Source organism: Capra hircus, chromosome 28 (assembly GCF_001704415.2).
Source record: "Capra hircus breed San Clemente chromosome 28, ASM170441v1, whole genome shotgun sequence".
In the NCBI taxonomy this organism is placed as follows: domain Eukaryota; kingdom Metazoa; phylum Chordata; class Mammalia; order Artiodactyla; family Bovidae; genus Capra; species Capra hircus.
Window position 1 is genome coordinate 16,531,834 of NC_030835.1, and position 18,256 is coordinate 16,550,089.

Below are 18,256 nucleotides of genomic sequence, written 5' to 3' on the forward strand. Positions count from 1 at the left end.
TGATATATATGTTCCTATTGCCATTTTCATAATTGTTTGGAGTTGATTTTTTAGATCTTTTTCCTTCTCTTGGTTTTTTGACTATTAAGTCTGTTTAACATTTGTTGTGAAGCTGGTTTGGTGGTACTGAATTCTCTTTAACTCTTGCTTGTCTGGAAAGCTTTTTATTTCTCCATCAGTTTTGAGTGAGATCCTTGCTGGGTACAGTAATCTTGGTTGTAGATTTTTCCCTTTCAGTACTTAAAATATATCCTGCCATTCCCTTCTGGCCTGCAGAGTTCCTGCTGAAAGATCAGCTGTTAAGCATATGGGGTTTCCTTTGTATGATACTTGTTGCTTCTTCCTTGCTACTTTTAATGTTCTTTTTTAGTCTTTGTTAGCTTGATTAGTATGTGTCTTGGCATGTTTTTCCTTGGGTTTATCCTGTATGGGACTCTTTGAGCCTCTTGGACTTGATTGACTATTTCCTTTTCCATGTTGGGGAAATTTTCAACTATAATCTCTTTAAAAATTTTCTGATACACTTTCATTTTCTCTTCTTCTTCTGGGACCCCTATAATTCAAATGTTGGTGCTTTTGATATTGTCCCAGAGGTCTCTGAGACTATCCTTAGTTTTTTTTGTTCTTCTTACTTTATTCTGCTCTTCAGAAGTTATTTCCACCATTTTATCTTCCAGCTCACTGATTCATTCTTCTGCTTCAGATATTCTGCTATTGATTCCTTCCAGAGTATTTTTAATTTCAGTAATTGTCTCATTTGTCTCTGAATGTTTATTCTTTAATTCTTCTAGGTCTTTGTTAATTGATTCTTGCAGTTTCTCCATTTTGTTTTCAAGGTTTTTGATCATCTTTACTATCATTATTCTGAGTTTTCAGGGAGTTTGCCTCTTTCCTCTTCATTTATTTGGGCTTCTGTGTTTCTAATTTGTTCCTTCATTTGTGTAGTATTTCTCTGCCTCTTCTTTTCTTTTTTTTTTTAACTTATTGTGATTGAGATCTCCTTTTCCCAACTTCAAGGCTGAATTGTTTCTTCCTTTTGGTCTGCCCTCCTAAGGTTGGTCCAGTGGTTTGTGTAAGCTTCATATAGGGTGAGATTTGTGCTGAGTTTTTGTTTGTTTTTCCTGTGATGGGCTAGGCTGAGTGAGGTGGTGATCCTGTCTGCTGATGATTGGGTTTGTATTTTTGTTTTGTTTGTTGTTTAGATGAGGCATCCTGCGCAGGGCACTCCTGGTGGTTAGATGATGCCAGGTCTTGTATTCAAGTGGTTTCCACTGTGTGAGTTCTCACTGTTTGACACTGTCTAGGGTTAGTTCTCGGGGAAGGCAATGGCACCCCACTCCAGTACTCTTGCCTGGAAAATCCCATGGATAGAGGAGCCTGGTAGGCTGCAGTCCATGGGGTTGCTAGGAGTCAGACACGACTGAGCGACTTCACTTTCACTTTTCACTTTCATGAATTGGAGAAGGAAATGGCAACCCACTTCAGTGTTCTTGCCTGGAGAATCCCAGGGACGGGGGAGCCTGGTGGGCTGCCGTCTATGGGGTCGCACAGAGTCAGACAAGACTGAAGCGACTTAGTAGTAGTAGGGTTAGTTCTCTGGTAGTCTAGGGTCTTGGAGTCATTGCTCCCACCCCATAGGCTCAGGGCTTGCTCTTGGGATTTGTGTGGCTCTGTAGATTCTTTTCCTCTGGTCGGGTTCTCCTGTTCACCCTCAGCTGGTATTCTGCATGCACTTCTGTGTCTGAAGGTGTGCTCCTGATTTATCCACGGAGAAAGATGTACTCCCCGTCCACCTACTCCACCATCTTCTCTTCAAACTGATTTTGAACATTAGCTTTGCAAGCATTTCCATCACTGAAAAAAATTAAAACAAAAGTTTGTAATGAGTTATTGAATGCATATAACGATTCTTATAACTATAAATTAACTTCAAATTTTAGAAATTTCTTTTCCTATTTCACATCCTGTAACCTTTCAAAGAAATTTAATTCCCAGTCTGTTTTGTGTACACTCCATTCGTGCAAAAAAAATTTTTTTTTAATATAAAAAATTTAAAAGTCAACTGGCTTTCAAGGCTCAACACAGGTGACTGGAAGTCTATGGAGTTATTTTCTCTTTTTAGCCTCCTTTGTGTAAAAATCCCAGATTTCTGACTGATTGGATAAATGTGATTCTTTTTTTTTTTGTTTTGTAATGCACCTATTTTGATGGTTGGCTTCACAGCTGAGGCGAGCCACCATTTCAAACCCAATAACAGGAGACTTGGAGACGGTACATTACAGAATTAGCAAAAGGTAAGAGATGTGTATGCTGCATATTTTGCCCTCTAATGAGTGTTTTGTACATCCTACAGGAATTATTCATTTAAGGGAAGTAGGTCATTTTCAGTCTCCAGTCAAGTCACCGCCTATTTTTAAGCATGGAAAAACTGCTTTGTGTTTCACAGGTCTTTCTCTTTAACTAGAAGTTCTGTTTTTAATATTTAATTGGTCTATTATTTTTAGGGAGTTAATATGCTTTTCATCTTTCTTCAGGTTAGGAATCAAATCAGGTTAGGCCAGTCCAGGAATTGGCCTAATATTTGTTTTCTTATTCCTTTTTCTTTTTTCTTGCCAAAGACGGGGGAAAAAAAAAAAAAAAAGGCAGCAGCCTGGATTAATCTGGGAGTAGTCTTTGTTTATGTAGTTCTCTCATATTCATAAATATGCTGCAGTGAATTCACATCATTCTTCATGATGCTTGTGTTGGCATTTGTTCATGCATCTTATAAAATAACATTGTCATTATGGAGTAATTTGTATTTCTCCTGTTGGAGTTTTTATTTTTAAAAACTTGCTGACTTAAATGTTGGCAATGGAAAGAACAGAGTTATGCTTGAGATCTCAGTCTTCCAAATGCTATTACTTATGAGTTTAGTTGCCTTTTACTTCACTAGAGAGATTTAACAACAGTTATAGCTTGGTGAGAGTTTTTAAAAATGAATTTAAAGAGACTACTAATTATTCTTTTTTCAAATAATTTGAAGAACATTAAACTTCTAGATCTGAGAAAGAACCTGTGAAACCCAGTGCTATAAATCATTTACATACAGTTTCAAATGATTTAAAAAAAAAAAAGTGAAAGGACAATCTGCAACAAAAATCTGTCAACCCATTTTTTTCTTGATTTGGAAGTGGCTTTTCTTATTGCCACTTTTCTAAATGTTTCTGCTGATTTGAAACCATTGCCTACCATCCAGACCAATCTGAACCCTTCCAATCACCTGTGGCTTGGCAAAACAAAACAAAAGCCCCAAATTGCCTGCTACGTGAGTAAGCCCTTGTCCTTTCTCTTTTTTTGTAGCTGAGCCGAGCTACAGTACATGACCCTGAGACTGGAAAATTGACCACAGCCCAGTACAGAGTATCTAAGAGGTAAGGGAGTAATGGGAAGAATTTTAGTCATATTTGGACTATTTTCTTTCTTGTGAGTCTAGTTTTCATAAAACCCATCTTATGGTTTCTAAGACCTCGGCTATTAGGCATAGGTATTTGATAACTGTGCATGACTTTTCATGATGGACATGGTTATGGGGAAGTTGATAGAGGTTTTTCAAAGTGACTTGCTAGGTTTTAAAAAGCCTGCTGAGATAGCCCACACCCTACCTGGTAAGTGAATTTGTGTTCTCATGTTAAAGTAACAGACATTCCCAAAGACTCTTCATAGAACAAGGCCTAATTTAATTTGTAGTAAAGCAGGGGCTTAAAAATCTCAGGGTGACTCAGTAGCTATAGGTAGTGAGAGTGACACCTTGAAAGATTACCTAAAAAGTCCTCTGTAAGTCAGTTGGTTTCAAATTCTTTGTTTTTAACAATATTTAAGAGAATCACCTAAGTTATTGGCTGATAGGTCACTGAAATAATTTTTAATAAAAGGTCACTGTGTAACTTGTAAGTATATATAACTTAATAGAAGCTCACAAAATAAATGACGTTATTTCAACAGAACTCTTTTTCCGTTTACTTATTTGTATAAATAAAGTTTCTCAGCTCTCATGAAAATAGAAGTGTCATTGAGCTGAATTCTGTCTCATTGTAGCAACAAGTAATATTTATTCACATATAATACTTAATTGAAAATAAATAAGCTTCATCTCCGTAGGAATATTTTAATATATTTTCATTTTTTATATTTGATGATTGTTATGTTCTTTAGATTGCTATTGTTCAGTCGCTAAGTCATGTCCAACTCTCTGGAACCCTATGGACTGCAGCATGTCAGGCTTCCCTGTTCTTCATTATCTCCTAAAATTTGCTCAAATTCATATCCATTGAGTCAGTGATGCTATCTCACCGTCTCATCCTCTGCCGCCTCCTTTTCTTCTTGGCCTCAAATCTTTCCCAGCATCAGGGTCTTTTCCGGTGAGTTGTCTCTTCACATTAGGTGGCCAGAGTGTTGGAGCTTCAGCTTCCAATGAATATTCAGGGTTGATTTCCTTTAGGATTGACTGATTTGACTTCCTTGTTGTCCAAGGGACTCTCAAGAGTCTTCTCCAGCACCACAGTTTGAAAGCATTATAATAACCCATTCTAGGAGACATTTTTTTTTTTTTGAACAGTTAGGCCTTTATGTTATAGGAAATTTATATTTTTATCAGTTTATGTAAATATTTTGTTGTGGAGAAGTATAATGTGATGAATAAAAGACTTTAAATCATAAAAATATATCCCTCTTGGAGAGGGCTTCTCAGGCTCAGCACTATTGACATTTTGGATCAGATGATTGTTGTTTGTTGACTGACCTGAGGCTTGTAGGATATTTAGCAGCATCTCTAGTGGCTGCTGAGTGCCAGCACCCTTCTGTCACCAGTTGTGACAATAAAAAATGTCCTCAGACATTGTCACATGTCCCCTGGTAGGCAAAATTTCCACCACCATCCCTGGAAATTCTACCTCCTACCCCTGTTAAGAACCAATGTTTTAAGATAGGAATGGAATGAAAATGCATGTTCAAGGGAAAAAAGGGAAGACTGATGTAAAATTTTCAAGCATTTAAAAAATGCTTCATTCATGTATTTTCTTAAGTGGATGATGATGGGCATAAAATCATCATGGTATTTAGAGTTCATTGGATAAATAAATAATCATTTTTCAGAAATTAACACTGTTTTCAGTATGACAGAGTTAAATTTTTTGAAACTCTTGGGATGAAAAATTTCATTTGTCAGCTAAAAATTGTGCAAAGGAGTACATAGATTTTAACAACTAATTTAGGAGGCAGTCAAACAAAAACTAGAATTGCTCTGTAAGTCATAGCAGAAGTGCTATAAAGACTATACAGAACGCATTGATTTGTTTTCTTAATTACTTTTTTAAGGCAAAGCTTTATGTTCTTTATGTATTAACCTTCAGTATCCACGCACACGTATTCTGGTATACTAACTGCCTGTCCTATACCGCTAGCTATCCCCTTACCTCGAATCACATTCCCGCAATGTGATTTTGATGTTTGTTAACACTAATACAAGGTAAGGATTTGCAGTAAATAATTTGGATAGACATGTTAAACCATGATTGTAATGCTTCTGTACATTGTATAATAATTAACCTTCATTTGAAGTTAAGTAAGCTAATTTTCCATTTATAGAACCTTTTTGTCTAAAAAATGAACTCATCTATTTTTAAAAAAATAACTAAATCCATTATATATTTTATCAGAGATTATTACATGGTTTTAGGCTTTTCTTTAACTGTCATAAAGGTAGTAAGTATCTAAATTCTCCAGATTTGGATGTTTTTAGGAAGCATTTAAAAAAAAAAATTTATGAACTTAGTGTTTTCAAAGTAATTTTTGAAAATTTTCTATATATACAGTGGACTTTTTGACAAAATATTCAGCCCACAGAGTCACTGGACTCTTACCAAAAGTCAAATTACTTTTGGAAAGGTGATCCAAACCTTTTTTTCCTCTCTTTGGAGCTAAATATTTCTAAACATTTTGAGCTTATTTTTGAAAATACTATAATTTCATAGCTCTGGATTTTTGAGAAAGGCACAGTCATACTTTATATTATATTTAACAGTAGAAGATACTTAGCCAGTAACATTAGACACATTGAAAGACTGAATAACACCACAGTAAATTCACACAGACTTGGCAAAGAATGCAGTGTGAGTGTGTGTTTGTGTTCAAAACAACCTAGTAAAAAAAGAATTCCATAGCACAGTGGTTTTCATTTTTACTCTAAAGGAAAAAATTTCATCAGCCCTTTAAAAAATAAAATCTTAATGTGAGAGGTCTTAACAGTTAAGGAAGGAATTTGCTCCTTGAAATGTCCAATACATTTTATATTTTAACAAATAAAAAGTTTTTACTATTTTGAAAATTTAACATCTATTGAGTCATTTTCTACCCATCACTGTAAATCTGAAATTTGGAGATTTCACAAGTGAAATAAATGAGTGTTTTATGTTTCCTTCATATTTTATCGCTGGAGAAGGAAATGGCAACCCACTCCGGTATTCATGCCTGGAAAATCCCATGGACTGAGGAGCCTGGTAGGCTACAGTCCATGGGGTCACAAAGAGTTGGACACGACTGAGTGACTTCACTTTCATATTTTATACCTCTGAAGAAGGCATCTCCAATGCAAAAATAGCAGAAAAAGTTTGTGTACTGACGTCAGTTAAAGAGGTCCCCTGTCTCTGGGAACATCTGTATTTTGAAAGAGTCAGAAGGGAATTTCAAATATCTGTATTCTGAGACATTTCTAAGTGATTGCATCACCATCTGTGGAAGAAAAAATATGTTCATCTTCTAGCAAATAGAATTTTCTTTGGGCAGAGTATGTGTAGAAATCCATTACTGTTTAAAAAACAAAATATTTACTTTATTGACTACCTGTGAACTTTTGGCAAATCATTTTTTGTCTTTCCAGTATTAAAAAAAAAAAAAACCCTAAAATTTTACTGTGTGTGTGTGCTCAGCTGTGTCTGACTCTGCAACCTTATGGACTTGTAGCCTCCAGGCTCCTCTCTCCATGAAATTTTCCAGGCAAGAATACTGGAATGGGTTGCCATTTCCTCTTCCAGGGGATCTTCCCAACTCAGGGATTGAACCTGTGTCTCCTGCATTGGCAGGCAGATTCTTTACCACCACTCCACCTCACCTTGTTACTGGAGAAGCTAATAGTTTGGCTAAATCAGAGTAATGGAATTTTAGTTTTTAAGAGATACATTCAGTTATAGGTGGTACAGTGATAAAGGAATCCATTTGTCAATGCAAGAGATACAAGAAACACAGGTTTAATCCCTGGGTTGGGAAGATCCCCTGGAGAAGGAAATGGTAACCCACTCCAGTATTCTTGCCTAGAAAATCTCATGGACAGAGGAGCCTGGCAAGCTATAGTCCGTGGGGTCACAAAGAGTTGGATACAATTGAGTGAGCACACATACGCACGTACACACATTCAGATGTATACTCTGAGAAGACAGTTATGTGAGTTTGTAAGTCCAGTTAAAGTAATATATGCAAAGAAACAGTTTATTGAGTGTGGTAGAAAAAGCTTCTTTAATTCTGATGGAATCAATATCACTTCTTGAAAGTGATTTCATTTTTTACTTTGAAGTACAGATGTCCTATAATATATTTTATTATGCTTAGGATTTAATTTACCCCATGTTAAAAAGGAGCAAATGGAGTGTAAAAATGTATTAGTATTTTTACAGTTTAGAGGCCAGTGTAGATAGCTTTGAGTGATAACCAAATTTTTTTTAATTGGCATAGCTTGTAACAACAACATCCTCTTCTATTGGCTATAACAGTCGTTCTCAGATTGAGATAAGTGGATAGCTCCAGATGGATCTATAGTGTTATTGTATAATTGTCCCACTGAGAACCAAAGGGACTGGATAAATTCCAGCTCTAGATGTTTAGCCTTTCTTTGTTAATTGTGAAGCACTTATGGAAGAGTTATTGAAAGTTTTGCCCTATGTAACTGGCACTTTGGGCCCTGAATTATATTTTGCCTTTGCAAAAAAATCACATAGTGGTATGTAGATTACATTAATCATGTTTTCTTTTGGCAGTTTTGTAACAATCTTAATCTTCCCTTGTGGTTCAGCGGGTAAAGAATCTGCCTGCAATGCAGGAGACCTGGGTTTGATCCCTGGGTTGGGAAGATCCCCTGGAAAAGGGAAAGGCTACCCACTCCAGTATTCTGGACTGGAGAATTCCATGAACTGTACAGTCCTTGGGGTTGCAAAGAGTTGGACATGACTGAGTGACTTTCACTTAAAAACCTCCAAAGTGGTGGTGTTTTTTTACTTTAAGCATGCATTTCTTAGTATTAGAAATACAGTCATGTAACTTGAGACTGTTTCTTCTTACTTAAATAAAGCATTCCAGTGATATTTGTAAAAGTATATAGTAAAAGGATAATGAACTTTTTTTTATAGCAGAAACTCATTAGAAATGAAAAAAATGTTAATGTTACTCTGCATGTACAACTTAACTCTCAGGTTCCTGTCATTAAGACCAAAAGAAATATATTTTGGGTTATCTAATTATTAATGGAAAAAGGACACATAAAAAGAGTTCTGTTTTTCTCCTAGTGCTAAACTATGTTTTGTGGAAAAAACACTTTATAACTTAGTTGACATTTTCAATTATAATTGTACAAAAGATAAACAATGTTCTTCAATGATTTTTTGCAGGTTACAGTAAATGCTATAATTTTACATTCTAACTCAGTTAAAGCACTGAGTACTAGAAGAATGTTGATATCTGATTATTTCATTTAATGTAGGAGTAAGACTTCTAGATCCTAAAGAACAGATAGTTAACATATTACAGTATCACTGTCTTGTTATTTTTAGTAGTGTTAAAACAACTCAGCTAATTTCAACTATCCAATAAGTCTACAATAATGTTCCTAAAGACAGATTAGCAGTAATGCTTTTAAGGATGGGATGAATAAAATGGTTTAAATGTGTTCTCCAGCTTAGGAGAATCTTACTATATTTTGGAGAGGTTTCATATAAAAGTCACATTAAGTAAAATAACCTCCTATGTAGGTAGAACTCATTTTCCTCTCCAGTGACTATAGCAGTTTCTTTTAAAGCTGTGGTTATCAGTGACTGTCTGTCATCTAAGGCTTAATTTCTAAGCCTTCTATTAAGATAGTTTATGATATAGTGAGAAGTGCAAATTAAAACTTTTGAAAAATTTAAACGGTTAAAGTATTTTTGCCTCTAAGATTGGCAAAGATTAAAAAGATTGATACTGTCAAGGATTTTATGAAATGGGCACTCATAAACAGTTGATAGAAGTATAAGTCACAAATATTTTTGGAGGGCAATTTGATATCATTTATCAAAATGTAAAACTCATGTAGTATTTCCACATCTAGGAAATTATCCTACAGAGATATTTACAGAAGTATGCAAAATGCATACAGAAATTTGTTACAATATTGTTTGTAATAGAGAAAAATTAGGAACAACCTTTTTTAACCAGTGCTTTATTGATAGACCTTTGTGGTCATCTTGGAATTAAAGCTAATTTTAATATTAAAAATAAAAAGCAGTAATTAAAAAAAGGTGACAAATTGAAACGTAAAGTGGTATAGTTGCTGTGGAAAACAGGCTGGCAGTTCCTCACAGAGTTGAACATGGGATTATGATATGATCTAGAAATGCCACTTCTAGGTATATATCCCCCAAATTGAAAAGAGGTCTCAAACCGATTACTTATACATCCATGTTCATAACAGCCTTATTCATGATAGTCAACAGGTAGAGGCAATTCAAGCATCTGTTAGTGGATGAATGGATAAATAAAATGTGCTATAAACAAATTATGGACTGTATTCAGCCTTTAGAAGGATTGAAATTCTGATACTGCTGTAACATGGATGAACTTTGAGGATATTATATTAAGTGAAATTAGCCAGGCACAAAAGGACAAATATAGTATGATTCCACTTACAGGAGGTATCTAGAATAGGCAAATTCATAGACAAAAAGTGGACTAGAGGTTACCCAGGACTGGGAGGAGAAGGAAATGGCAAATTGTTGTTTCAGAGTATACAGAATTTCAGTGTGGGATGGAGAAAAAGGTTTGGAAATACAGAGTGGTGATGCTTGTGCAACTTTGTGAATGTATTTAACACCCCTGAATTGCACTCTTAAAAGTGGTTAAAATGGTTAATTTTATGTTGTATATTTTTTACCACAATAATTTTTTTAAAAATGAGGTAGCATTATGTGTATTAACTGGGAAACATGTCAGAAGTATTTTTAGGGAGAAAAAAGTATATGTGTATATTAAGGTGTAAGGTTGAAGGGTGGATTTTTTTTTTTTTTAATTCTCTCAGTAAGTTTGTTTACACACAGGGAAAAGCTATTGAGAGGATATATATCTATTTGTTAGTAGTGTTTTGAGACTAGGAAAGGGACTTCATATACTTTTATACTCTTCAAAATTTTTATAATAAATATTTCTTTTAAAAATAGCTTTATTGAGGGACTTGCCTTGCAGTCCAGTGGTTAAGACTTCGAGCTCCCAATCCAGGAGGCATGGGTTCAGCCCCTGGTTGGAGAACTAAGACCCTGCAAGCTGCTTGGTGTCCCCCCAGAACAGCTTTATTGAACTATATACCATACATTTCACCCATTTGAAGTGTATAAGTCAGTGGTTTTTAGTATAGAGAATTGTGCCTCCATCACCACAATTAATTTTAGGACATTTTCATTACCCCAAAGGGAAGGTTTATACTCCTCAGCCATAACTACCCAATCCTTAATCCCCTACCTGCCCCAACCCTCGGCAACCACTAATCTACTTTCTGTTTTTAATGGATTTGCCTATCCTGAATATTTTGTGTAAATGGAATCATAAACGTGACCTTTTAGTGTCTGGCTTCTTTTGCTTAGCATGTTTTCAGGGTATGGTTGAGCAATATTCTTTTGTATAGATATGCCACATTTTATCTATCTTTTGATAGATATTTGGGTTATTTCTACTTTTTGGCTATTATGAATAATGCTGTTCTGAAATTCAAGTCTTTTGAAATACAGCTTATTTTGATGATGTCCTGTTTGTTGTTGTTTCTACTTTTGGGGGCATAGCTAAAACAATGACTAAGGTCACAGAGATACACATTGTGTTTTTTTCCAAAAAGTTTTGTAATTTTAGCTCTTATATTTAGATCTTTAATCCCTTCTTAGTTAATTTTTTTAAAAATTATAACATGAATGAGGTAGGGGGTTCATCTTCTTTCTTTTGCACATGGTTATCCTGTGTCCCAGAACCATTTGTTGACTATAACAATTTGTTATAGTCTTGTTAAGTAAACAAGCATAATGTTGACTATAACAAGCTTTTACAATTCTAAAACCATAAAGTGAAAGATTAGACTGATAGTTTGCTAAAATGGTAAAAGTGAAGGTGTTCTTGATAACAGGAGTCTTCAGGCTAAAGAGTTAGTAAGCAAGGAATACCTGGAGAATGCATGAGCGAGGAGAAGAGTTTCAAGAGGGTTGAACATTGTGAAACTTTACTAAAAGCCCAAATAACTGAAAAAAATCAGAAAATCTTGTTAGATTTAATAACAGTAGGATTATGGGTGATGTTAGCAAGAGCAGTTTCGATGGAGTGATAGAGATTAAATCTAGATTGGAATGGTTTGAGAAGTGAGGAGTCTGTGAAAAGGTTGACCTGAAGAGGGAGGAGAAAGAAGTTGGTAGCTGGAGAGAGAAAGAATTGAGGAAAAGAATTTGAAATTTTTGCTTATTTGTTTAATGGCAGAGTCTTAAGCGCTGTTAAAAGCTGTGGGAGGAATTACTGAGAATGAATGTTGATTATGTGAGAGAGAGAAGGGCTAATCAATGATTCATGATTCCTGAAATGGCAGGAGATAATAGAATCGAAGGCAAAGGATTGGCCTTAGATAATGGAGAGAAATCTCCTCTTGGAACTGGAATGAACTAGAATGAACTGTGTATCAGGAACAGATTGTATGGTTTCTGTTTTGTCTTCTAAGTAGGAGATATGTTGTCCACTGAGTGAAGGGGAAGTCATGGGTAGGCTGGCGTTCAGAATAAAGGAGAGGGTAAGGCCCACTTAGAGTTAGCGTTCGTGAATTTTTAGTGGAATGTATTTGCCTTATTTCATTATTTTCTCCAGTAGAATTTGGTAATACAGGTATAAGCTTGGAGAAAAGAAATTCATTCAGGATTGTCTTTTTGCCAGAGAGTTGAATTTAGGCTTTTATCAAGAATGCTGTTGAAGGACTTCCCTGGTCGTCCAATGGACACCACGCTTCCATTGCAGGTGGCATGAGTTCAGTCCCTGTTTGGGAAACTAAGATTTTGCAGCCATGGCACTACTAAAAAAAACTGCTGATGCTGTAGAAATGATGGACCATAGCTTGATGAGAGAAGTGAAGAAAGAAAAAGTCTGTTAGATGGGGAAAAAGCCTACATAAAGGAGAGGGTTGAATTTTGCAGTACCATTTTATTTAACTATAGTTTCCACACCATAAAATTCATCCTTTTAAAGTGTACAGTTCAGTGGTTTTCAGGCTTTTTAGCTGTGCAGTCATCACCATTATCTAATTCCAGAACATTTTCACCACCCGAAAGGAAATCCTGTACCCATTAGCAACCATTCTTAATTCCCCCTTCCCCTGGCAACCACTAATCTACCGTCTATAGATTTACCTGGACATTTCATGTAAATAGAATCACAATGTGTGACCTTTTGTGTCTGATTTATCTTTAACATAATGGTTTCAAGGTTCATCCATGTTGTGGTATGTATCAGTACTTCCTTTTCATGACACAATAATCCATCTTATGGATATATCACATTTTGTGTATCTGTCCATCAGTTGATGGACATTTGGATTATTTCCACTTTTTTGCCATTAACAATGCTACTGTGAACATTTGTGCACAAGTTTTGGTATGAACACACAGTTTAATTTCTCTTGGATATACATACTGAGGCATGGAATTACTAGGTCACTCTATGTTTAACAATTTGAGGAACTGCCAAAGTGTTTTCCAGAGTACTGCACTAGTTTACATTCCTACCAGTAATATATGAGGGTTCTGATTACTTCACATCATCACCAACACTTGTTGTTGTCCATCTTTTTGATTATAGCCATCCTACTGTGTGTGCTGGGTATCTTTTAAAAACTTTTTCATTTATACAATCAGTACATGAATTATTTTCCTTATAAAGTATTAGCATTATATAAATCAAGCTAAAATCCCTAACCTCCACCCTGGCCAGTTCCTATACCTTACCTAGAAGGGACAGTTGTTTTCAGTTTTGTGTATATATTTGTTTGGTATATATATATTTTTCAAAATTAACAAGAAATTCTCAGTGTAGATAGTCCTTTATAGCCTTCTTACATTAACCCACCTGTTTTCATGAAAACTCTGTAATAAATGATATTAATTTTTTCCCTTTCCAACCTCCAACTATTGAATGTAACATCCTTTAACATCAGTAAAAACCGTATCAAAGAAGCAAATCAACTAAGTGGTTATAGATAACGCCATAATATTATGGCTGTATATTATGGCTTTTAAAATGGCCTTTATGTATTGAAACTTAATCAGTAAAACTAGTATTTTCTTCATGTTTTTAGTGCCTGGCTGTCTGGCTATGAAAACCCTGTGGTGTCGCGAATTAATATGAGAATCCAAGATCTAACAGGACTAGATGTCTCCACAGCAGAGGAGTTACAGGTAGGTAATCCCATTATTCTTAAACTTCTTCAAAAGATGCTGCACATAGAGAACTCTGCTCAATGTTATGTGGCAGCCTGGATGGGAGGGGAGTTTGGGTGAGAATGGATACATGTATATGCATGGCTGAGTCCCTTTGCTATCCATCTCAAATTATTACAACACTATTAATTGGCTATACTCCAATACAAGATAAAAAGTTAAAAAAATTTTTTTAAAAAAGATGCTTCAGATGAGATTTTTCTGTCACTGTACAGACAGTATTCAATTCGCAATATACTTTGTGACTGTAAAAGTGAATATATAGTGAAACCATGTACACCAATCTTAATAATCAGTGGGAAAACTTGAAATTGCCCTAAGACCTTTAAAATTTTTTCTCAAAACATTAAAAACTCTTACTGTTGAGTATAAATTTCTAGGGAAATGAAAAATATGTAATACTAATATTAGTACACTGTTTTGCATAAATAGTTTTTTCTTTCTGTTTTCTATTCATCTACCATAAAATTTACCTGATTTTAGTATTCACCTGGTTGTACATCATCACCACTATTTTCATCACATCAAAAGAAACTCCATTTAAGTAATAACTCTCCATTCCCTTGCTCTAGTGCGCCTGGCAACTGCCTCTATATTTCATATAAATGGAGTAATACAATATGTGGTTTGGTATATTTGGGTTGTTTCACTTAACAATGTTTTTAAGCTATATATTTGTTGTAGCATGAATCAGCACTTCGTGCTTTTTCTTGTCTGAATAATACTCTTTTGTTGGATATACCACTTTTATTTATCAGTTGAAGAACATTTGTTTCCACTCTTTGTATATTATGACTAAACATTTGTCTACAAATATTTGAACAGACAACATTTAAATTCCTCTTGGGTACATATCTACTTAAGGAAGTGTGCTGTGTCATGTGTTATCTTTAATATTTGAGGAGCTGACAAACTGTTTTCCCAAATGGCCAAGTGCTTTTATGATCCCACTGGCAATGTACAGGGTTCCATTTTTGTCACATCTTTGCCAACACCTGTTCTTGCCCATTTTTTAAAATTAAGTTATTCTAATATGTTTGAAATGCTATTTCATTATGGTTTTTATTTGCATTTCTCTGGAAAACCACTAGACCATTCAGGAATGACCTAAATCAAATCCCTTATGATTATACAGTGGAAGTGAGAAATAGATATAAGGGACTATTTCTGATAGAGTGCCTGATGAACTATGGATGGAGGTTTGTGACATTGTACAGGAGACAGGGATCAAGGCCATCCCCGAGAGAAAGAAATGTGAAAAAGCAAAATGGATATCTGAGGAGGCCTTACAAATAGCTGTGAAAAGAAGAGAAGCGAAAAACAAAGGAGAAAAGGAAAGATACACCCATTTGAATGCCGAGTTCCAAAGAATAGCAAGGAGAGATAAGAAAGCCTTCCTCAATGATCAATGCAAAGAAATAGAGGAAAACAATAGAATGGGAAAGACTAGAGATCTCTTCAAGAAAGTTAGAGATACCAAGGGAACATTTCATGCAAAGATGGGCTCGATAAAGGACAGAAATGGTAGGGACCTAACAGAAGCAGAAGATATTAAGAAGAGGTGGCAAGAATACACAAAGAACTGTACAAAAAAGGTCTTCATGACCTGGATAATCACGATGATGTGAACACTCACCTAGAGCCAGACATCCTGGAATGCGAAGTCAAGAAAGCATCACTACAAACAAAGCTAGTGGAGGTGATAGAATTCCAGTTGAGCTATTTCAAATCCTAAAAGGTGATGCTGTGAAAGTGTGGCGCTCAATATGTCAGCAAATTTGGAAAACTCAGCAGTGGCCACAGGACTGGAAAAGGTCAGTTTTCATTCCAATCCCAAAGAAAGGCAGTGCCAAAGAATGTTGCCAAAGAATGTTCAAACTACCACACAATTGCACTTATCTCACATGCTAGTAAAGTAATGCTCAAAATTCTCCAACTCAGGCGTCAACAATACGTGAACCATGAACTTCTAGATGTTCAAGCTGGTTTTAGAAAAGGCATAGATCAAATTGCCAACATCCACTGGATCATTGAAAAAGCAAGAGAGTTCCAGAAAAACATCTATTTCTGCTTGATTGACTATGTCAAAGCCTTTGACTGTGTGGATAACAATAAACTGGAAAATTCGGAAAGAGATTGGAATACCAGACCACCTGACCTGCCTCTTGAGAAACCTGTATGCAGGTCAGGAAGCAACAGTTAGAACTGGACATTGAACAACAGACTGGTTCCACATAGGAAAAGGAGTACGTCAGGGCTGTATATTGTCACCCTGCTTATTTATCTTAAATGCAGAGTATTTAATGAGAAATGCTGGGCTGGAAGAATCACAAGCTGGAATCAAGATTGCTGGGAGAAATATCAATAACCTCAGATATGCAGATGACACCACCCTTACAGCAGAAAGTGAATAAGAACTAAAGAGTGAAAAAGTTGGCTTAAAGCTCAACATTCAGAAAACTAAGATCATGGCATCCAGTCCCATCACTTCTTGGCAAAGTGATGAGGAAACAGTGGCTTTATTTTGGGGGGCTCCAAAATCACTGCAGATGATGATTGTAGCCATGAAATTAAAAGATGCTTATTCCTTGGAAGGAAAGTCATGACCAACCTAGACAGCATATTAAAAAGCAGAGACATTACTTTGCCAACAAAGGTCCATCTAGTCAAGGCTATGGTTTTTCCAGTAGTCATGTATGGATGTGAGAGTTGGACTATAAAGAAAGCTGAGCACCAGAGAATTGATGCTTTTGAACTGTGGTGTTGGAGAAGACTCTTGAGAGCCCCTTGGACTGCCAGGAGATCCAACCAGTCCATCCTAAAGGAGATCAGTCCTTGGTGTTCATTGGAAGGACTGATGTTGAAGCTGAAACTTTGGCTACCTGATACGAAGAGCTGACTCATTTGAAAAGACCCTGATGTTGGGAAAGATTGAGGGCAGGAGGAGAAGGGGATGACAGAGGATGAAATGGTTGGATGGCATCACCGACTCAATGGACATGAGTTTGGGTTAACGCCGGGAGTTGGTGATAGACAGGGAGGCCTGGCGTGCTGGGGTTCCTGGGTTGCAAAGAGTCGGACACAACTGAGTGACTGAACGGAACTGGTTGCTAATGATGTTGGGTATCTTTTCATGAGCTTATTAACTATTTTATATCTATGAAAATAAAAATCCTTTGCCTATTTTTTTAATGGAGTTATTTGTCTTTTATTGAGTTATAAGTGTTGTTCATATGTTCTGAATACTGGACCCATATTAAGTGTATGGTTTGCAGATATTTTCTCCCATTCTCTGAGATGTCTTTCACTTTCTTGATGGTGTCCTTTGGCAAAAATGTTTAATTTCTATGAAGTCTGATATGTCTTTTTTTGGTTGCTTTTGCTTAAGGTGTCAGAAGAAACCATTGCCTAATCCAAGGACATAAAGATTTACACCTGTGGTTTTTCCTATAACTTTCATGGTTTTCTTTCTTACACTCAGGTCTTTGATCCATCTTGAGTCATTTTTATATATGATACAAGGTAGAGGCCCAACTTCATTCTTTTCATGTGGTTATATAGGCAATTGTCCCAGCATCATTTGCTGAAAACTAGTCTTCACTATTGAATTGTCTTAGTAATTTAAAATATTAGAAATATTGAGGATTATAGTGTTTTAAATCTTTGTAAGCACTTATGACTTTTGACTATGCCAAAGCCTTTGACTGTGTGAAAAATAAACTGTGGAAAATTCTGAAAGAGACGGGAATACCAGACCACCTGACCTGCCTCTTGAGAAACCTATATGCAGGTCAGGAAGCAACAGTTAGAACTGGGCATGGAACAACAGACTGGTTCCAAATTGGAAACTCCAGGAGATGGTGATGGACAGGGAGGCCTGGCGTGCTGTAGCTCATGGAGTCGCAAAGAGTCAAACACGACTGAACTGAACTGAACTGAAGCACTATCAGGGGCTTCCCTGGTGGCTCAGAGATTAAAGCATCTGCCTGCGATGCAGGAGACCTGGGTTCAATCCCTGGGTTAGCAAGATCCCCTGGAGAAGGAAATGGCAACCCACTCCAGTGTTCTTGCCTGGAGAATCCCATGGATGGGGGAGCCTGGTGGGCTACAGTCCACGGGTCAGACACGACTGAGCAACTTGACTTGACTTGACTTCTTCAAGCACTTATCAACAGTAGTTTCCTTTCTTCTCACTGTGAAACTTATGATACAGAGCGAGAATCTTTTTCTTTGTAAATTGTCCTGCTTCAAAGTTTGGTTCAGCTTTTAGTGTTTTATCCTTTCTGCCTTTAATGTTGTTAAATATCTCTGAGAGATCTTTTATTGATGATTTTTTTCCAGAGTCACTTCCTCCAATATATCTTCATTCTTTTCATCATGATCACTTTCTTTATGTTAATAAGTTTACCTCCAACAAAATTCTTCTGACCTTCACCATATTCCTCTGCGTATCTAGAGTTTCTCAAACA

The 18,256-nt window shown here is 36.1% G+C and overlaps 1 protein-coding gene across 4 annotated transcripts in view; it reads left to right on the top strand.

The window, feature by feature from the left end:
- P4HA1 (prolyl 4-hydroxylase subunit alpha 1) overlaps positions 1–18,256 on the top strand; it is a 95,482-nt gene that overhangs the window by 62,014 nt on the left and 15,212 nt on the right. For 3 of the 4 annotated variants that reach the window (XM_018042527.1, XM_005699185.3, XM_018042528.1), the window contains 2 exons: positions 3,343–3,413; positions 13,646–13,745. In XM_018042527.1, the coding sequence (XP_017898016.1) occupies positions 3,343–3,413; positions 13,646–13,745 (171 nt within the window). Of the gene's footprint in view, positions 1–2,223; positions 2,295–3,342; positions 3,414–13,645; positions 13,746–18,256 lie in introns of all 4 variants that reach the window. The other variant, XM_005699184.3, reaches the window with a different exon arrangement.